Below are 23,577 nucleotides of genomic sequence, written 5' to 3' on the forward strand. Positions count from 1 at the left end.
AAAAATCAGAGTCCCTACATTGGTCCATATAGAATACTAGAAAGACAAAATTGTAATTCAATATTAGAAATAAATAGTAAAGAAAGACTATTCCATAATAATTCATTAAAATTGTACAAAAAGAATAAAAATAATAATTAAAAATTTATAAAAATAAAATACACATATATATTCTTAAAATAAATAAAATAAGATCGTATCAGATACATTTACATTTATAATACTTTAACAAAACAATACATTAATTATACAAAACAAAAAATATCAAAACTATTAATTTGTAATCAGATTTAAATTTATTCAAAATCTCATAAATTTTATCTTAAGGGTAAGGGTGTGATGTACAGTCATTTCAGTTTTTCCACAAAAACATCACAACTATGACACACATAAATATCATGACACATATGGTAAACAAACACTTCATACATATACCCAAAGACATACAGCGAAGTGAAACATGAGTATTTTCACTTGCTCCACATACAGTTCATTGTTAAGGTACTTGACCGTACTTAAAAGGTAAACAATAGCAAGTCAAATTTCTTTCTTTCTGTTTTCGATATGTCAAATATCATAAATGGGAGAAATGCAATGTGTTTAAAATTGATGACGATGCTAAATTCTGATTGGTCAATAGATAAGTAAATGCATTTGTAACATGAACAAAAAGCAGAACACCATGTTACATAGGGCATTTTGGACATATGAATGAAATGCAAGATGTGTCAGATAATTTCTAGATAATTTGTAAATTAGTATATAAGTTGGAAAATTTATAATAAAAACTCAGATTCAGTTTTATACTTGAACTTGCTTGTCTTGTTATTTTAATGAACTCAAAAAAGGGCATTAATTGCTCGTCTGCCGAGTTTTGAGCCTCGCTTTACAAACCAAGGCTCCTATTGTATTAGTCGCGCTTTCATGCTAATGCAATAGCTATCCAAACGCTGAAAACACCACCTTACATATTATATAATATAGTTTTTAAAACTAAACAGAGGGTAATAATAAATAACACAAATCACTTATATAATAGTGATGTACAAACAATTTTTTTTTTTAAATTGGCATACTTTTTAAAAATATTTGTTTCAACATATTTTGCAACAGGGCTGCGCAATTATTAAGATTATTATAACTCATATTAATTGATTAATCGCACAATCCGCTTTTAAGAGCTCGGCGCTAAAAATTAAATAAAAACCTATAATAAGGCGAGATCAGCTATTTCCACAATTTCTTCAAAATTACCTATAGTGTCTGAATGATTTACATTTCTGTTGTTGTCATATATAGAGCTATTCAACCTTGATAACATACTGTTTGATATTGGAAACGGTTTGCAGCAGAAACTATTAGCCTTCATATAACACTTTATTCGAACTATTGAATTAAGGCTTTCCAACCTCATCCAATTTCGCAGGTCCCTGAAATCGCCCTCTTGTAATTCACACATTTCTCTGGTGACAAAATCAAAGCTTTTTTTAAAAGCATTTAATTGACTAGGTAATCGTTTCAAAAGTTCTTCGATTTGGGTGATTAAATATTTTTGACTGTATTTTAATATGCTTCTTAAGTCAAGTTTATCACGCAGTTCATTAGCCTCTTCTGTAAAATTATCGTGGAAAAATAAGTTTTGTATATTTTTATAACTGGAAAAAATTTATTTGAGGGAAAAACTCGCCAAAATTCGCCAGTGGCGATTTCCTAAATTTTTACGCGCAAATATCCAAAAAAATCGCCAAATTGGAGCGAAATCGCCAAATCTGGACACTCTGATCGCAGCAAGCATTTCAGGAATAAACCAAAATAAATCTCACTGTTTTTCGAAATGAACGCACGCCCGGGAACTACAACATTAAAAACGATCTACTAATACCTCAATACATATCAACTTGTATTATTTTGAATTTTGGGCAAAAAACTGACAGGAATTTCAAGGCGTAGTACACAATTTCTTAGGAAATCACAAAAGCTGCGATTGTGCGAGAAAGATAAGCAGTTTGCTGGAGAAATGTAACCAACTTGGAAATAATTATATCAAATATTAAACTAATCTGATTTTTATTCGAAATTACTTCATTTCAGGTCGCAATATGACTATGAACTTGAATTTCCTGTTAAGTAATTTTGATTTTTTCCCCGAAAACCTTTTTCGGAAAGTGACGAACAGTGAGGGAGGTTCTATCAAGAAATGCAAAAATAGAAAAAAGTTACAATCGATATACCAACTTTGAGTAAAATAGTTTATATTGTATTCCTCACCAAAAATAAAATCCGAGCTTAAAATGTTTAAAACATAAAACATTCCTAAATTAAAAAAAAGTCGGAACAACTACAAAATTTCGACTTTTACCAGCAAAGCTCAGCGAGTTTTAGTCCAATCACTACAAGTTTTACGTCGTTAAAAGCGTATTTTAATTGTACTGGTAAAGGTACGTTGCATTGATCGCACTTAACAGTACAACAATAACAGAAAAATACCGTTATATCGAAAACTCTGCCCATATAAAAAGTTTTAATAGTCAAGGAATTTTTTGTTAAAACCACATTTAACACTGCTATTCACAATAAAGCTCTGTACTCACAGTGCCACTTACGATAAAACTGCATGTGCGCAAATCAAACTTTGCTTTTTCCCCGTAACTGTACATATTCAAACTACGATTTTATCACGTTTTACTGTTTTTTATAATCTATTTGCAACTAAAAAATTTGTTCCGATAAACTGCCGCTTACGATATAATCGAAAATAGGGTCGATATATGTATATGTAGGTACTATACTGGTCATTTTGCTGAACATCAAATGTAACTATCTGATACAAAAATGTAGTAGCGTGAGTGGTTCACATTTAAAAGTATTTTTTTTTTATGTTTACGATACTGTTATGTAAATACGGGTTGTTATCTAAATTTATGAGTTGGATGGAAGTTCTCCACCCAAAGGTGTTATTCACAGAATAGTTGTTCTCCCTCGGTAGGCAAACCTTCAAGTTTATATTTGTCATGAAAAATCTCTCCTAAAACGGCCTACTATTTATTCGTAAGCGACATACAAATTTTGGTCGATCTATTTTCGCACACATTAAAATTTTATTTCTAATAAAATTGCCAAAGTATTTATACGAATGTGCCATCAAGTATGTACATATTTGACCGAGTGGATCCGCTCTCTGCAGTTTTCTTGAGCTTAAATCATTATTCTTGTTCACTGTATTTTCCATGTCGGGCGACAAAAAAAAGTGGTAATGATTCCACAAATGCTTTAACAAACACGTTTAACCAGAAAAAAAATATGAGTAAATAAACAGAATTTGAAGTTCAAATGACATTTTCCAAGTAGCTATTTCCATTTACTTTACAACACTATATATCACATCGCTTTTCTTTTTACCGAGTTCGCTTAAGGTTAAATTAGTATTGACATACCATAACGCCATAGCTATAACCATTGCCATAACCGTAACCACATTAATTCTCATCGATTTTAGGTATCATAACCCCATAAACAGCTGATTTCTCGTAGTCAATAATGTCGGTGTTGCCAGACGCGGAACAAGACGCGGAAAATATGTAAAATCGTAGTATATTTGCGCAGAACTTCTTTCACTATCACTAAATGAACACTAAATTCTTAAAATCAACCGCTGACCATAAAAAATATGTACATCAAATTAAAGGTAATAACTTGTACTTTCTTAATAATATAAATCTCTTGTGCATTAATTATGAATTTTTTTTTAAAAAAAAAAGGTTATTTTATGAAAAAACAACGAATTTTTATTCGTTTTTCAGTATTTTTGGATTAAAAATATAAAAAAGCATATAAATTATGTATATAAAATAATAATAACAAGATAAATTAATTGTTTTTACTTTAACATCATTAGTTTTTGAATCGGTTATGTAGTTCATAAGTTATTAATATTAAAAAAAAAATCAAAAAATTGAAATTTAGCATTTTATATCTTCTTTATATTTTTGCGCCAAATTATTTTGGTACAGTTGAAATCAGCGTAAGAAGTTCTATAGAACCACATTTTTAGTTTTTACATAGATAAATGGTTCATATTCTACACTTATGCCAAAACGTTGGCTGTGAACAATAGTTTTTTTTTGAACGTCTGACAGCACGTTCTTACTCGCACTTTAGGTATCGGCTGATTATGGTTATAGCTAATGTGACCAACCGTACTTCTTTCGGAAGTACAGTACTTCTTTTTTCGTACTTCGAAGTACAGTCAAATGTACTTCTTTGCGATAATTTTTACTTTAGGTCCTGTGCAGTTCTCCGATCTTCTGGGCGATCGTAACATGGCCTGGGCGATAAATTCGTTCAAAGCCGCCGGGAACCGATGGCATTATACCTGCGCAGCTGCAAAGGGCTCATAAGGTGTCGTGCAATTGGTTGGATCCTATTTACTGCGAAAAAACCGGGTACATCCCCAAGGTTTGGAGGGTAGTCAGTGTTGCGTTCACTCCGAAGGTTGGAAAAGGCTCTCACGTTTCCCCTAGGAATCTAAGGTTTATCTTAGGCTTAGCTTACTTCGTGATAGAACTGTCGCGTACGAGTTGGGGAGCGCACGTACTCAGCGCAGAGTCAAAAGGAGCACTCCACAAGGTGGTGTTCTCTCCCCCCTGCTCCGGACTACGGTTGTAAACGACCTTCTATAGAAACTGGAAAAAGAGGGCTGTCGGCTGATCGCCTATGTGGACGATGTGGAACTTTTGGTTAAGGCACGATTTCTAGACACCCTTTTTGATCTGGCTCAAGGTTACCTGAACCAGGTAACTAGGTGGGCGATCAACGGCGGCTGACGTGGAAGCCTAACATTGAGGAAAGGGTACGAAAGGTGTCGGTTGCCTTGTACTGCTGTTGAGGAGTTTTCGGTAAAAGGTGAGGTCTCTCGCTCAAATTAATTGATTAGTGCTAGGAATTCAGATCATGTTTCGAGGAGCCCTTGTCTGATGGAACTCACTAGAGAAGGCCACACTTGTAAAACCGGAATTATCGGAACACGGCGCCTGCGGATATGCAGACAGAATTGTCGCAGCAGGAACTGCTATTAGGCTAAGGGAGACCGGGTCCTTCTGTGTTTCTCTTCTGCAGCAAATGTTTTATATGTCGTTACCCCTTAAAGGTGTCGAGAAACACGTTACTTCTAAAGGCCTAGCGATGGGGGTTCTGACAGGCCATTGTGCGATTGGTATCAACGTGGTAATACTTAGAATCTCAACTAAACCTTTTGTATCAGCTGTCAAGAAGAAGATGAAGTGGAAGCATTTTAGCTAGCAATTCTGAACAAACACTGAGCTCTCAGGGATCGAAATTAGCCGCATTCGAAATTTCGTAATCGGCTCGCGGCGGCAACCTAACCCAACCTAACCTGTACTTCTTTGAGCTATGAAATAGTTGGTCACATTAGTTATACGGAAAACCAAAATTCAATCGGTCTCTATTATGGTTATGGCTATGGCGTTATGGTGTGGCACCACTAATCGAGTACAGTGTTGGCCATAAGGTTGGTTGGAATAGCTGTTTTATATGGTTATGGTTGTGTAACCACTAATTTAAACTTTAATCAACGTGTTGTTGTAATAAGTACTATGCAGGGTGTCTCAGAAGTAGGGTGCCAAACTTTAGGGGAAGGTAGGTGGGTGGGTGAGCTCTCTGATAAACAAAAAATTTTCAGGTAAAGTGTTTGAAGCATTTAAATTTTTTTTAATTAAAAAAAAAATCGTGCCTTTTCATGTATTTTCTTTAACTGCATCTACAAACCAGGCTATACTTAGTAAATTTTTTATTTAAAATACTTCCAGATAGTTGCTTCTCCATACTCAAATGCAAAGTAGTTAAAATATATTAAGGAACCATCATAAAATTAGGACTACTTTGGGATTTTTAATTTTTTGATATTTTCTTCCCCAACTTTAACTATCTCTGGTGAAAAAAATGTACTGAGCTATAAATTTACATCACATAAAAAATTGCTCATTTAATAAAGATTTTAGAAAGGTGCCACTCTTACTGTTTCGAATAAAAAAAAAGTTATAGCCGCTTTTGTGGGCAAAGGACTAAGACACGCTAGAATGTATTTAATAGATTTAAATTTAAGTTGCTCTTGTTACCGACCAATGAAATGCTAAATAGCAGTGGCGGACCCAGGTAGGGGAAATTGGGGAAACTCGAGCAAAGTTCAAACTGTGAGCGTATATCAAAGAAACTCGAAAACTTACTTGCGGAGCGCGTATATGTAACTCGAAGTGACTTCGAGAAGCTTGGGGAACAAACCTAATAAATGGATGCTTTTGAAAATTTTAATTCATGGAAAAAGTGTGTAAAATTTCACTTGAGTTTGAAATTTTAGCTGTGTGCTAAGCTCGAAGTATTATGTTATTTAAGTAGGCCTATAAGTTTTTCGAATTCACTGAATTTTCAAAATTTTGAAATTATGTATCTACTTAATTTTCGATTTTTACTTTTTTTGTTATATTTTCGAATTTTTATTATTTTACACAGTTGAAAGTCACAGCAAATTTGAATATTTTCACAAGTTCAGAAAGCAACGAAATTTGATATTATTAAATTTCTTGAGATTTCTTATTTTTAGGATAATTTCCAAAATTTCGAAAACTATCTAAATCCGGGAGCGTTAAAGCGTTGGAAATTCTTCTTCTGCCGTAAAATCTATTCCGCATAACACTACATATCGCAAATTATTCGGCAAAAAATTGTAAAAGAAGTAGGTGGTTGGCGTTGGACAAGAATCTGGCTTTTGTACGCAAGTCAAAATAATTGAAATTTTCAGGAATGCTTGCCGATTTTTTTAAATATTGCAAACAATTAGAAATTGGATTTATATGATTTATGTTTAAGAATAAACTAACTTTTTAAAATAAAAAATTACTAAAACTAAATAAGAAAAAAGTTATCTGATAAAACTTGTCAATATGTGGCGCGTTTATGATTTTAATACGAGATGTAGTATTCAAGCAATGTCCTAAAATTTTAATTTGCATTTTATTAATGTATTTGAATTTTATCCGTATTTTCCTTTTCAATTAAAAAAAAAAATTATAAAAAAAAATAACAAACTGAATTAAATTAAACAATTTTTAATAAAAAATACAAAAACAATATTTTTAATTATGAAGTACTGCATAAATGTTTAGCATAGTTTTGCCGTTCGCTAGCGCATCGTTTTTGCGGCCCGCCGGTAAACTGTGCTTTTTATTCGATGGTGAGTTCGTCGGCGAACAAGTTGTTCACCAGAACGAGTCGGATACGAAGTCGTTTGGCAAATTGGGTTTTTATGATTCGGTGTCAAAGGAATGCAGCTATGTAGCATGCAGATGGAGTCGCATTAATGACTTTTGTTCAGAGTTGGGGACATGCTTTATTACTATTTTGCACATATATAATTGTATCAATAAAGTCGGGTGAGGCACAGCTTTTTGCTTAAAAATTAAAAGCCACATAACATAATTCGTTTTTATGTTGGAGTTAAGTAGAGATTTCACAATTGTTTATCGTAACGTACTATATATGTAATTATGTACACATACATGCATATAATATAACAACGCATTCTCATTTTTGTAATGTGGAACGATTTTCCGTCATCGCTTGTCAAATTTGGTTTACAGACAAACCGGTTTTGGCGTTGTGCCATCTTCAGTGTCATTTTTCGTTCTCGAGAACGAGAATTTGACAAGGGATGATGGAAAATCGTTCCACATTACATAACAACGTATATTAGCGTGCCTTTCCTTACATATGTATGTATGTTTGTATTTAAAAAGTGTCCAAATGGCTTAAGTAGCTCTGGGAGTAGTGTAGATAAAGTTTTTAGTTAATGTAATTTATTAAAAATAGTATTTTGTAACAACACCTCTCATCAAATGTTGCTTTGGTAGAATCAGCTCAGGGCTGCTTCAGAAACTATAGAGTTAGTATCGTCTTGGTGGACCGTGTAACTTCAGACTTAAAAACTTAAATACAAAATTTAACAAAAGTTGTTATAATACATTTACGCAATATGCGAGCTTGTGTTTATGCATTAATATTATTGCTATTTTGCCTATTTAGATAATAAATTTATACTACGACTGGGGCTATCCGTGTATTCGGATATCCAGATAACCGTTCCGATATTCGTGTATAAGCATAAAATCTGGAAATCCGGTTAATATGTGTTAATTTTGTTATCCGAATATCCGGTTAATATCCGGATAACCCGATATACGGATTTTTATTCAGATATACGAATATCCGGATTATCAGGACTTGAAAAAACGTACGGAGAGAACTCCCAGCCCTAATTTATTCACTTTTGATAATGCCAGTGTTTCATTACCTTCTACATTTACTTGTACGCTCGTCATTTGAAATATTTCTATTTGTATACATATGTAAACTATAGTTTCACATGAATTTTATTTACGTAAAGTAATGAACTGATAGAGTTCAATGTATAGTTTTTTCATATGTTTATAAACAAATTATTCACAAATTTGGTAATTTTTTTTTGTTTTTAGGTGCTAACATGTACATACATAACTAACCACTTACGTAAATGCACATATGTATGTATTGTTTTCAATTAACTACTTTGCTTGCTAGTTTTTCAATTCTTAATGAATCAACTTTGTCCTTTGAAAAAATTGGCACATTTCTTCGCGTTTTTTGGGTATTTTAATTATTTCTTTGATTTTAAATTTCTTTGAAAAAGTAAAAAATCCGCGCTTAGCAATCACAGCAATATTAGTTTAAATATTGAAAATGGTGCGCAATGTACCCCATGCACTCACTAACAACGACACGCTAATACATATAAAAGTCTAGATCATACGAGTAGTTTTCCAAAACTTATCTTCGCTTTACATTTCTACTAGCTCCATCCGGTCTCAGTAATTCTACAATCCGTTTAAACCGATATCGAATAATAGCTTACATTATATCATTTGGTTTCGGTAACGATTTTAAATCTACATATGTATGTGTATGTGTGTATAACAAATTTACTTGAGCTGAAAATACTGTAGATCTTAAGAGTAACGGAGATATTGCAAATAAATTTATAAGTTTTGATTTGATTATTATGTGAATTCTATAAAATTACGTTGATTAGTTAGTACGATGAATGGCTAACTATTGTCGGTTTCTTGTAAAATCTACATGAATGTATGTACATATGTACGTATGTATGCATGTATGGTTGTATGTATTGCTTTGTCATGTAAAAGTGCGTAAACTCAACATCAGCTGAGGAAAGAAAAACCGTTTAAAAACTTGTAGGGTGTCCTAAGAGGAAGCAGAGCGTTTTGTTTGTGGTTTTAAGGAAGGATTCCCAGTTGTAAACCGTCAAAATTGGTGACTGCAAGAATAATGTATATCAAATTTATATTTAAAAAGAAAATAGCTATGAAATATCTTCGAACGCCCAGGTCCGTTCTGATTGGTGTTCCTTTTATGACCTAACCTGCTGGTCGTATTTTGATATGTGTATGCTTGGCTTTGTTTATTAGCGTTGGAAATTCTTCTTCTGCCGTGAAATCTATTCCGCATCACACTACATATCGCAAATTATTCGGCAAAAAATTGTAAAAGAAGTACGTGGTTGGCGTTGGACAAGAATCTGGCTTTTGTACGCAAGTCAAAATAATGGGCTTCCATCTAGTGATCGGAGCGGGGTGCGTGTTTAGCTCTAGTACTTTTGAAGCAGGTGGAACAACAAATTTAATTATTACTTTTTGCATGCAGTAATAATAGTGTGCCGATATAATCACACGTAAATATCCTTTTACATATATCAGAATTAACTGTCTAAGTTAGATCCGTATACGAAAAACTTACCAGTTAAGTGTTTTTAGTGAAAAATTTGTATTTGATCTCTCAGATGATAATTCGTATACATATTGTATGCTTAGTATAAACCTATAAAGTAATGAATAAGGTAAAAATCGTTTGTATGCATTATTTTCTTGAAAGGCATGTACATACATATGTATTTAACTGTGTAGAACAGCTTTAGGGGCCTTCATACATATATAAATGGCAATAACATTTCCCGCCCACTGGCGCAGGTGTGCAAGTGACATTTGGAAGTTTTATTCGGTGGGGACTGTTACATTTTACGTTTGTCAACAAGATTGGATAAAGATTACGTATGTATGTAAAATTTAAGTATCTATGTATTGATTTAAACAAATACATATTTAGTTTTATATTAAAATCCGGTTTATTATTACAACCCAATGGAACCGATTTTTTAAGCTCTTGCTTGCAGGAAGAAATTGTACTGAGGACAAATATCATTGTGGTTGTTCATGTTTGCCTGGTTATCAAGTTATCTGGTTAAAAATAATTTTTCTGTAGTGTATTTTATTGTTGTCGAACACACCAGGATAACCAGGCAAGGGGGAACAACCACATTATGTCCGTATATGTATGTATGTATGTCGCTATATTGTTTCAGTGCGAGTATATGGTCTTTCAATGTTTTTTTCTAGGTAAATAAAATACATCGACCAGTTATATTTACAAAAGAAAAAATCCTTCGCTTACTGCACGTTTTTAGATGCCTTTGGGTAAAAAAGGTCTGCAAAGAAGGGTGTGTGAAATCGAAAAACCAACTGAAACATATGTATGTATGTACAAATATACTCATACATATCGCCGCTTGGCATGCAATACTTACCACGTATACGCAAAATGCTTAAACATAGTGGAATTGCGCGTATATTTTAAGAAGCTTTTTTAAGCAGTTTGTACTACTTTTTTTTGTGAATAATTCGTTGTATATTGTGAGTCAAAAATAACTCTAATATTTAATTTAATGCTTATAATGAATTTATATAAATTTGGACTGATCGGGTAAAAACCTAGGCATAAATCTAATAAATTATAAGTTAGGTAAAAAAGGTGCAACAGTTCCCATAAAATTTGGCTCACATCATATATGCGGTATTGCACGCCAAACTGCTGTTATGATCACACAAAACGAAATTCCTGTACACAAACAAATCCAATAAATGTACTTATACATGCATTTTATATATTTATTTACGCTTATTTATCTATTTTTAATAATTTTAATTTAAAATATAGTTCGATTTATAACAGAAACCATATAAATAAAAGTTAAAAAAGCTTAATTAAAAGTTCACAAAAAGTAATCAAATTAAAAAAAATATTCATCAAAGTTTAAAACTTTTCCAGAATCATATATTAGGGCAAAAAAGCAAACAGAGACCGCAAAAGTATACATACATAAATATTTAGTTTTTAAATTTCGCAGGCATGTGATTTGACAACTTTTCGGTTGTCTACATATGTATGTACACTAATGGAAAAATTACTAGGTGCAAATTTCAGAATGATATTGTTTGCAACTTATAACTTTAAATTTATTCTTAATAATTTCCATTTAAAATATAGTTCGATCAAGAAGTGAATAAAAAATAAAAGTAAAAAAAATTAATCAAATAAAAAAATTGTCATCAAAATTTCGAACTTTGTTTTCAGCATTTTTAGAAAATTTTCGACTATGTAGTTTATAGTCCCTTCAATTTTAGTATAAGTTGCTAAAATTTACTTTGATCTCTGTGAATAATTTTGCGCCTTTTCATCTACAAATGTATATAAAAATTAGTTTTGTTGATGCGTTATATGGAAGAATGTGAGTAAGGAAAATCCTCAAAAATTGAATCATTAAATTAAAAATTATTTAAAGCGTTAATTTTTAGCGACCTCAAACTTATACTTTACTAAAATTGATCGGACTATAAAACTGCGCACAGGAAATTTTTTTAAAGATTCTGGAAAAGTTTTAAACTTTGATGAATGCCCTTTTTAAATTTGATTACTTTTTGTGAACTTTTTTTAAGCTTTAAATCGAATTATATTTTAAATTAAAATTATTACAAATAGATAAATAAGCGTAAATAAATAAAGAAGTCAATAAATAAATATCATTTTGAATTTTGCACCTATTATGTTGTCCATAAATGTATGTTCATTAGGGTGGTCCAAAAAGTGAAGTCGGAATTGTAATGCTCTCACCCCCTAGAATTGTTCTATATCGCAAAAAGTATACCCCTATTTTATTATTTTGAAATCAAAAAATATTTAGAGGTCGCTCAAAACGCTCAAAGTTTTCCATGTATTTTTATATGGGAAAAATACATTTTTTCGTAGAAATGGTATAGAATTCTTGGAAGTCAATATTTTTCGATCGGAAAACTCTGGTTCTCTTCAGGAGACTTTCAATAATAATACCAAATTGTCTAATTAACCATTTTTTAATACTAACGATTTTTTATTGGTCGCCCCATTGCATTTTTCGGGGTTTTTGTGGGTTTTTGGCGGACCTAAACGGTTAAATAAACAATTGGGTATTATTACTGGGAATCTCCTGCAGACAAACAGAGTTTTCTGGTAGAAAATATTGATTTTTAACTATTTTATACCATTTCTACGAAAAGTTATTATTTCCCCCATATAAAATACATGGAAAACTTTAGGCGCTTTGAGCGACCTCTAAATATTTTTTGATTTCAAAATAAAAAAATAAGGGTATACTTTATCGGTATAGAACAATCCGACTTTACTTTTTCACATGCATTTTTGGACCACCCTAATGTGCATACATATACATATACATTCTAAATTGTTGGATAAAATAAAAAGATATCGATGCGAAAGTCATTCTCTTAGTCCATAAATGAAAATTACATTCTAAACTCAGAAATATCAGCCATATTATGTTTCTAACATTTCAGTAAAAAGTCTTAGTAAATATTAAACCTGGCCGATCTGCGTCAAAGATTTTAAAAACTGTGACGACTTGTTAAACGACTTACATAGATTTTTATGGTTTTTATCATTGATTTGATATTAGAGAAATAAATAACAAATATTTTATGGAAACTACAGTATCTCCGTTATATTTTGATGCATTTTCATTTGCAAGCTAGCATTAAAAAATAATAGTTGATTGATAAAAAAAAAAAATAGCCCAAAATGTTTCAAGGAAATTAATACTTTATTGCAATCACTTTTCAGCTATGTCTTAAAAAAGATGGTGGCGTTGTTTTTGTTCGCTTCAAACTTGCATTGCGAAATTTTTCTAAATTGCATTGATATTTAATCTTTTTTATACATTTAAGCCTAAACTACAATAACGCAGTGGCAGAGGCTGTGGCAGTTTTTCGAAATCAGCTGTTTCTTAGAAAGTGTGGTGTCCAATGAAGCGACTCACAACACAGCAGTGGCAGCTGGCAGTACTGCTCAGTTTAGCCCAAATTCTAAATTCACTGCCACTGCCTTCATCGCAGCAAACTTCGCATATTTAATTTGACATAAATGAAACGCAGCCAAACTTCTGTTTATGTTACTGAAGCCTAAAAGGCAACAACAAAAATGTAAACAAACAAAAGGGAATGTCACAAAAAGCAGTCACTGACAACGACGTATTGTGTTTGCTGCGGCAGTGACTGCCAATATTAGCAGTATGAGGTGGGTTTTGTCGAAGACTGAGGTATGCTCAGTCGCTCTAGACTCCAGCGAAGGTCCCACTAACCCCCACTAAATTAAACACAATGATTTGTGTATTAAGTCGAACACACCCACACACACACGCGGCTATCTAGAATACCGGCAAGATGTCGTGCCGTCGTCGAGGAGAGAGGAAGATAAAGAGAGAGAGTCGGCAGTCGGTGTCGGAGATTTTTCGGCGGCGACGGGAGCGCTACTGGTGAGAGCAAGATTGGCAGCGGCATGATACAAAAAAGAAGGTAGTTTCATTACTACTCCTTTTTGATTAAAAATCAGATTTTTGACATTTCTCCGGATGTAAACATTAAGCATAACTTTGCCACATTGGAATTTTGTGATCAATAAACGAATTTGAACGTTTTCTTCGAAGCTAAAAAGGTCCTTTGAAGCATATCGATGCGCAGAACCAAGGAAATAAATAAAATCTAGTTCTGATATATTTATTTATTAAACAGCTTTGATGTCAATAAATATTGGTTTTACTAACTCACTTAAATTTATTTAAAATATAAACAAAATAAATAAATTCTCATAACTTATAAAAAACTTCTGTATTTTTGCTCATATTTAAATATTAGCGTCACAAAACGTCACAAATAGTCTGAAAGAATTTTTGCTTCAGGCGTATGATGCATTACGTTAAGTCATATAACGCATCTTGTCCCGAATGTTGCTTGAAGAAAATCAAAGGAATCTTAATCGACCATATCCGGCCGTTTACGTAAATCAAACACGGAAATTAGCACATTTTTGTCTTGGTTTACAGTTGCACCTAATAGACAATTTTGAAGGCGGTGCGAAGTTCAAAGACATCACCAGCTTTGACTAAGAATGCTGCAAGCGAAGATGCCGATTTTTGTTTGTTGTCGAATCACAAGCAACCTCGGTACAGCATTTAAGCGCGTCTAGGAGTTCGAAGGCCGCGTTTTACCTGTCGATAATGGCCAAGCTTAGCACGTAAATTGAATATTTCGTTCGTTTGTAAGGTGCTCTATGAAATAGCAAAATAACGCACTGTATTGTATCACAAGAGCAATATATTTACCGGTCCCCAATTTTACGGAAGATTTGCAGATTTGGTCGTTTTGCAAATATTGAAAATATGTATGAATATTTCCTTGGCTGCTCACAACGTATAGATACCATAATTATTTTCTTATATTTTCTTTTTATTTTGTAGTCTACTTTTGTTGACAAAAAGTTATTTTTTGTATCATAGAGCACGGTAGCATGAAATGTCAGAATCTGCTATTGTCAGGTGGTTAATATGACGCCCGAAAAGTGACAATGAAAGTACCTTCTTTTTTATATTATAGGCAGTGGCACGGGTCAGTTGTAGCGAAGAGCGTGGCAATGAGAGCAGTCGCGGTGGTCATGACGGCGACTGCGATGACTGCGACGGCAGCCTGCAGTTCCCTTGCAGTGGTGGTGGCGGCCTCAGCGGTGATGTTGGCAGTGGCCCATATAATGATGAGGGCGGCAGGGGCCCCCCTCGCAGTGGTGGTGTATGCCGGCCTGATTGTGGCGAGGACGAACCCGCCCCTTTTTAACTAAGACGGTGACAGCGGTTCTGGACGGCGATGGTTGACGTTCGCAGTATCGGGTAGTAACGGCGGGCTGGGGCGACGATGATTGCAGCGGCCCCACTGGAGATGACAGTAGCAGCGGGCCCTGAGGCGTTCGCCGCCCTTGGTGATGATAGCGGGCGGCCCTCGGTTGTAGCTTCGGCCTGGGGCGGCAGTAGTGGTGGCGGCCCCGGTGATAAGAGCAGCGGCCCGGGCCCTAGCGGTGATGATGATGATTGCGGCGGGCCTGAATGGCAGCGAGTATGAATAGCGGTCCTCGGTAATGCTTGCGGGCGGTCCTCGGTAGCAATCTCGGCCTTAGGGCGGCAGCGGTGTTGGCGGTCCAGATTGATGACCTACGGACAACTGATTATTAGTGCGGTCCCCCAGGGCGTCGAAAGGATGCCCAGTCCCCCGTATGTATTCGTGGCCGCTAGGCGCTGCAGGGGTGGTTCGCCCCTTCAACGCCCGCTAGCCACGCGGTATCCTAAGCAGGCAGGGGCGCACGTATGTGGCAAGCCCAAACGGGTCCCGCCCCCTATCTGATTGAGACAGTGTCCAAAAATGGGTCTAGCCCATAATGGTTTCGGAGTGTTGCATGAGGGGTATGCTTTTAGTCTTGTTGGTATGTTAGTTTGTGTGTACATCTACCTGTATGTATGTATGTATGTTTATATAGTTGTACCTATGTGTAGTTTTAAGACGCATGTTAGGGTGATGTTGAATATGTTACTGTAGCGTAGGCAAAGCTACGTTACAGCAGTAACAGCTGATTTTAAAAACTGTTACTGCCACTGCGCTATTGTATTTGGGGCTTTAGCCATAACCACATCCAATTATCTTAAAATTGTTATTTTTTTGTCAATTACTTAGAATACTATAACAAATCATAAGGCCTTCTAATTTTTATGCGATGTTTGTGCTCGTAATGTAATGTGCGTGGGAATGTAAAGTAATTGTTCGTATTTTGCGCCAGTCGTATGTTACATGTTGTTGTTAGTATTTAAAGAGTAATGTTTAAAACATAAAAAGAAATAAATCTTAAAGGGCAACCGACACTAAAGGCCGCAGAATAAAAGTAAACAACACATGAAAAACGCCCATAAACTCCTAATTATCGTAAACAACCCAAACGCAATCGAGAACTTTGATGAAAGTGAGGAGAATTTATGTTAAATGTATAAGAAATTCAAATTTTGAAACAGACCTTAAGCGAAACTTAAATTATTAAGCTTAACTCGGAACTTCGGCTGTCAAAGCCAATGGCCTTAATTTAATAATTTAAAAAATATACTTAAACTAAATAATAAGCAAGAATATAGTTGCAGTTGTTGAATTTTTATGCCAAATATGTATATTTCATATGTAAGTGTGTACTATAAACGGAAATGTGGAGGAAATCCTAACTACAGAAGATTCCGTTCAACTCAAGTTAGGTTAGGGAAACCCACCCAAAAAAGTTCAACCAACTGACTCTCTGACTAACATATTTACTCGGAAACCGATGAAAAGCATAACTTTTTTTTAACTTTTTCTTGAATATTATGGTCGTCCCAAATGTCGATATACAGTATGCTCCGCTTAATTGCACTTCAAAAATTTCAGAATTTTTGTTAAATTAACCGGGGAATCAATTAACCGATACTCGTTTAATTGGACTGAATCAATTAAAAGAAAATAAATATGTGTATTTTAAGTACAGTGGTCATCCAATTTAACGAATCTTAAGTTGTATGCCACTTTCTTACAGATTTTCGTCACCAATAAAAATATGTTTTCAATTTCTAAGCAGAGATGCCAACTACTGTTTATCAAAAATGCTACGAAATATGTATGTGCGGTAATGCCAGATAATTTTTTTGACGACAATTTTTGGAGCAATTAACCGGGGAAAATTATATTTGCTTTCGATAACACATATTTTTGCCAAATATGCGGGGAAATCAATTAACCGGGTTCGATTATGCGGGTCAATTTACTTGTATTTTGTATGTAATATTTTTTTGACCGAGAAGGTGGTTCAAAAACGCGGGGACATCAATTAACCAGGGAATACTGTAAAAGTAAAGATGGACAATCAAAACCAATTGTACGTTTACTATTTCTTATTATGTATTCAATTTCTTAGCAGAGATGCCAACTACTGTTTATCAAAAATGCTACGAAATATGTATGTGCGGTAATGCCAGATAATTTTTTTAACGACAATTTTTTTTAAGGAATTAACCGGGGAAAATTATATTTGCTTTCGATAACACATATTTTTGCCAATTATGCGGGGAAATCAATTAACCGGGTTCAATTATGCGGGGAAATTTACTTGTATTTTGTATGTAATATTTTTTTGACCGAGAAGGTGGTTCAAAAAAGCGGGGAAATCAGTTAACCAGGGAATTCTGTAAAAGTAAAGATGGACAATCAAAACCAATTGTACGTTTACTATTTCTTATTATTGGAAAGGTAATAAATCAAGCTATCTCCTACAACATTACAATTTTAGTAACTTTTCATACAAAATGTGTGTTTGAAATTATTGTGGTTTTTAATTTCATTAATTCCATATTTCCAAATTTGTTTTGACCCAACATATAAAAATACTTTCCAAGGAAATTTTTTTTTTTCGAAATGGAGTCTCTAGTTATGAATTTTTTAAGTTACACCCAAAAGCAAAAAAAGTGTGTGTTCGCCCGAGTTCAAACGAAAATTAATTACGCAAGGAAAATAAAATTCTCAGTAGGACTAATAAAGCAGATTTACAAGAGTTCGGGTTTGGCTATTTGTGCAGTTATTCCTTTGTAATAAAGAATTTCGTGACCTAATTGATTTAAGCTCTTTACATTTTCGGAGGAAGACAAGAAAAGTAAAAATCCGTCGAAGATGGTATGAATTAGAAATGGAAGTAGGCTTAATTTTTCCGACCCGTCCCGGCTAGGGTACAGAACACACATCCAACAACACGCACTGAGAAAAAATCAGTGAGGCCCAACCCAGCACGACCCAACCCAATTGGGGAAAAAATTTTGGAATTGCCCCAAAAATATTAAATTAAACGAAAAAAATAAGCATACCTTTTATTTCTTTATAGCAAAGAAATTCCACGATACATGTTTTGTACTGAGAATTATGGACACATGTGTACTTCCTATATAATTTTAGTTTTTTCCCCGATATTAAGTTTTTTTTGCTTTGCTCCAGCCATAATACTTTAAAAGTTCATATTTTTTGCTAAAACCAAATATTTTCTACGTTTAGTTATAGTAAATGGACGCCTGGTATTGCTTACAAAGTTTCAGGGATTACACTAATACTCAATACGGAATTTTCAGATCATTTGCCCGTTAGTGAAATTCTAAAATTGGCCAATTCAGGATGCGAAGTGGTTGCTAAAATATCTCAATCTCAACATCTGTTTTGGTTTCACCTAGAATTTTTGCCCCGATAATTTATCTGGCTTTTTCGTTGTTTTGCGTTCTGCAAGCCAAAACTCAAACCTGTTTTACCTCCTTCAATGGTTTCAACTATGTGTATTAACCCCCAATTTAGGAAAAATTTCTCTTATTACAAACACCAATAAATTGCATATATAAAGCCAATATTTTTTTAACGAAAGTCAGCTAATATTTAAATTCTTTTAAGAGCTCTGTGACTTGTGCGCTTTTGGTCTTATAAATATTTCGCACTGAAGTAGAAATGGTCACGTGGCGCAAAATAAATACAACAACCTTTACGACATATAGTACAGCTCTAAAACCCAGACTGATCATGCGACAGTGTTGCCAGATAATGAAATTATTTTCTATGAAATCCGCGTTGCTAATGAAGTCTTAATATTGGCCTTATAATAATTTCACCACTACAATTCATTCAATCTTTGAAAGATTTTTAATTTTCTTTCCTTCCACCGAAAGCTGTAAAGAGCGGAAATCATTTAATTCGCGAAATATCGTTTTTAACCATTAAACGGTCTACACAGAATTTAATTCCTTGACTAATTTATTTGCGTTTGATCTCGACAGAAGCACATTTTTACATTTTTGCTTTTGGGTGTAACATAAAAAATGCATAAATTTTAAACCTTTTGAGACTCTTATCTCTAAAAACGTTATTGGAAACAAACTTTTAATCTTTTTATTGAATATGGTTTGGCCAACATAAATTTGAGAATATGGATCGTAATTAAGAAAACTAAGAAACGCCATCGTTTCAAAATACATTTTGTATGAGATATAATTAAAATAGTGAGATAGGAATAAATATAGTTTGATTCATTACCATCCATTGCAAATTTAACAAGAAATAGTAAACTTACAGGGAGTTTTATACATCAAATTTGCCAATAATTTCTAAAAAAAAAAACCAAAATAAATGTTATGTCCATTTCTGTCCGTTTTAGTATGAAATTAGTCTATGTGCAAATTTTGTGTCCAATCGAAGGCCAACGGGTTAGAAAATCATCACTTCTGATTACATTTGATATGGAATCGGCGTAGATATATGGGCTAATCTCCGGAACCGTGCGATTCAACGCTAAAAAAACGTAAATTTTTAAATTGAACACAAAAACAAATTAACCGCACTGCCAAAAGATCTGAAAATCCTTTACATACGCACATATAAATTCACGGCCGTTATTTAGACAAAAAATATTTTATGTATTTAGCATTTTTAACGAACTTTATGAAGAATGTTATCTAACGATCACGCTTAATGCCAACCTTCTATGTTTTAGGGGAAATTTGAAGCCTTTCACGCAATGACCTATTCAGACAATTAATCTATATAAGTATATATAATACGTGAAGGGATTTTTTGTCCAGGTCATCAGATCTGCACCGTTCGTCCGATTTACAAAAATGAAGGGAAAAATTTAAGGGTTCCGGCTATAGATGTGCAGTAGGGCTTTTTTTTTTAAAGAGTTGCCACCTGTTAAAAAATTCAACTCAAATTATGTAATAATAAATGCCAATGGGCGTTTTAACGCCATGCGTGTTTATTAGTATTTGTTATATTTTAAATATTTTCAAAAAAGACCTGGGCAGCGTCCGGCCGGCGGGCATATTCCCGTATACATACATTCTCTGCTTGAGAAGGCAGCGAAAGCTTCATTCAACTGCTCGATCGACTTGTCGACTTGTCCTTGTCTTGTCCTTGTCGATGCAAGTCGACCCTGCAGTAAAATTTAGAGACAGTCTGACAAAGCGCTAGTTCCGAACTACATATCTCAGAACTATCTGTGAACTAGTGCAAAAGGAATGCAGAGCGGGACAGTTGAAACTTGCGGTGTAAATGTGCAAATACTCACTACTCGTACAATACGAAAGTAGCTCAGCGAGAAGACCACCGCCTCAACCATCGTTGGTCGCGAGTTCAAATCGCGGTGGAGGCAGTTGTGAGTTTTCAAATTTAATGAATTTAAATTGTTGCGTGCAGCTTACAATATTTTTTTTTTTAAATAAATTACTGGTTCCAAAGTAATGCACTGGGCGACAATTGTCACCGCCAATGACATCGCCGTGTAAAACTGGACAGTTGAAAGCATTGCTTGGGTATTGAGCTAGAACTGGTACTGTCGGCAAAAGGTCTAGTTCTACGCTAGTTCTAGGCTAGTCAGATTTTCTGCAGGGGACTTGTTCTCACGAACACAGTGACATAAATTGCACGCACACTATAAAAATACTCTGCCGAGGCTGCCCAAGGCACACAGCCGTAAAAGGTCTTATTTTATTCTTTCATGTGTAATTAATATGTATATGAACAAATAAGAACAATTTAGTAATCGCTGAAAGTGCAAAATGGAGTAGAACTTAAAATATTACCAATTTGATAATTACGTGTGACAAATTTCTAATTGTTACATTTTATTTCCAATGAGCAGCACATATTTTTCTCAACGCCTAATGTATTTTCCAATATTACATTTACTATTTGTCATGATTTTTGAATGTCTCCGTTTAGCGCTGAAAAAGTTATGCTCAAAAAAACATACAAAAGGTACCCATAGTGACACGTCAAAATTGGTATTTTAATGAATTTGAGTGCTTATAAAAATTAAAATGACATTATTAAAGTAAAATAAATTAAATAAGACACAATAACTCGTCACATTTGTTATCAAAATGGCAAAAGTTTTTATAAAAAGTAAAATTACATTAACAAAATTAATTTAAAGGAGAGTGACACAAAAGCACACGGTTCCGGATATTTGCCCATATACATGTATGCTCTTTAACCGTTTTTCGTTATTCGATGGTGTTAGGACAAAGTAATTGAGAAATAAAACCATATACATATACATATGTACGTATGTACATCATCAAATAACGAAAGCGTAATCAAAAATCATCGTGTATGTGAACACTTCTCATATTCCGGTCTGGAGTAAATGCTAAGGGAAAAATGAAATGAATGAAAAATTCCCGACAATACAGCTTCATACGTTTTGCGAATATTAAACTAATAAATGTATTACAATTACATACATATATTTCATGTTAGCCTTATTTCGGGGGAGATTAATCTGTAATGAGATGCGATAGCAATGTTGCGCAAATACAATGCAATAGGAGTGTGAATGTCATTATAACAATAGTCATACGACGAATCTTGTCAATGAAGTGGGAATAGGGCTGATAATTGCATTTGCTTTTTGAATCGCATTGCTATCGCACCGCAAAAAATCCGCTGGGCATATTCATGCATGTGTATGTGCCGCGTCCGCATTTCGATCCATGTACGTGCGGATGTATGTATGTATATATGTATATGTGTATGTATATACGCTCTTATTTATATGGTGCCTTTACATCAATATGTATGAACATGCATATGTACGTTTGAATTAAACCCTCTGATTGCCGTATCTTAGCATTATTTTAACTCAATTCACCATTTTACCTCTCCTAAGAGTCATCGATTGCACTGTGCGCCATTTTGAAACAGCGAACACAACTTATACGATCCTTTTCATTTTCTGCGCTTAAATTACTGTAGTTTGTTCATTAGAACGTGGTACAGGGACTTTTTAATTAAGGTACGGACCGCTTGTTCAGCTAATTTCGCGGCTGCTTTGCTGTTCCCTTTCTTTGATTCCGGTTTTGGTGTGCTTACTCCGGCTTTAATCTATGCCACTGAACAATAGTTTGACGCGGTTTCGAAATCATATCCTGCCAGTGTTTGGTTTCCGAGGCACCAGATCCGTTCTTTCCTGTTGCATTGGAGCGATGAACCAGTTATACATGGTGTCAGTTTTGCACAGGTGGATTTGGACCATACCAGCCGAGTCCACGTGTTTAATCATTATATTTTTCGTAATGTTGATGATTAAGTTATATAGTAATGAAGGGGTTTTAGTTGATGTTGATATAGATGTTGGTGAGGCAGTAGGTAATTAATGTATGCGGCGGTGATCATTTGGTCAGTTGAATTTTTAAAGTTGCATGTTTTGGTTTATAAAGAAATGGAAGAGTTAGTAAAAGAATTAGTAAACTCGATAAATTAGCAAAATGTTTTATAAATAAATTTATGTAAGATACATATATACTGTGTCCAAAAGGCAACGTAGAATATCTGTTCGAGTATTATGTGTGTATATATTTGTTCAGGGGCACCGAAATTGCGCATATGGAAACTGTGCATTTAGACATTATTTCGGTCTCAACCGAAACTGTGCATGTATGCTTTATTTCGGTTTTTTTCCACATGCTTTATTTCGGTTTTCAACCGAAACTGTGCATGTATGCATTACTTCGTTCTTTCACATATGCATTATTTCGGTTTTGAACCGAAATTCTGCAGGCATGCATTATTTCGGTTTTTGTTTTATGCATTATTTCGGTTTTCTAACGAAAGTGTCCATATGGTTAATTTCTTTTTTTTTTCTATTATGAATTATGCACTTCTACGGTTGGTAAAACTTCTTTTAGCTGTATCCTCCTCGCGGGTGCCGACTGGGCAATGGGCGTCGCTGCTGTCACCGCGATGGCTTAGCAGCTAGGCTAGTACCCAGAGCGGGTCTTGGCGGTTCGAGCAGGCGGCGTCTAGCGAAGGCAGGAATACGTATCCATCCTTCTCTACCTAGTGCTTTTCTCTGCATATGAAACTGGAGGAGGGGGGGGTGTATGCTTACTTCTGCCTTTGCTAACGAGGTACTTGGCGGTAGGTATAAAACCCTAGGGGTAGAGAGAAAAAACTCAACATGGAGGTCAGAAAAGAAGAACAGCGGGCTGGGATATCCGCCCAAACGTCGGTGGGAGAAGGGGCGGGTCGCCAGCGGTCACACCTCTGCTGTGAAGGGAGCGGTTCACAGCAGTTGTATTGCTACTGCCAAACCAACGCTACAGCGCAGGGGTGCCACAGTCGACGAAGACTCGGACCTCGAAAGCGGTGAGAGCGTAAATACTCAGGAAGAAGAAGTCTTGCTACGCTCTCCGGGGGATGCCAAAGGTGCTTG

The 23,577-nt window shown here is 34.6% G+C and overlaps 1 protein-coding gene across 4 annotated transcripts in view; it reads right to left on the reverse strand.

Annotated features, from left to right (window-relative positions):
• LOC118745773 (synaptotagmin-7) overlaps positions 1-23,577 on the reverse strand; it is a 431,457-nt gene that overhangs the window by 96,052 nt on the left and 311,828 nt on the right. Inside the window, exon 10 of one of the 4 annotated variants that reach the window (XM_036479436.1) lies at positions 22,023-22,332. The exons of the other annotated variants lie outside the window; for them this stretch is intronic. Coding sequence (XP_036335329.1) covers positions 22,232-22,332 — 101 coding nt within the window. The 3' untranslated portion in view covers positions 22,023-22,231. The remainder of the gene's footprint in view (positions 1-22,022; positions 22,333-23,577) is intronic. 4 annotated transcript variants of the gene reach the window in all.

Source organism: Rhagoletis pomonella, unplaced genomic scaffold (assembly GCF_013731165.1).
Source record: "Rhagoletis pomonella isolate Grant_MI unplaced genomic scaffold, Rhpom_1.0 Rhpom_scaffold_00009, whole genome shotgun sequence".
Classification (NCBI taxonomy): domain Eukaryota; kingdom Metazoa; phylum Arthropoda; class Insecta; order Diptera; family Tephritidae; genus Rhagoletis; species Rhagoletis pomonella.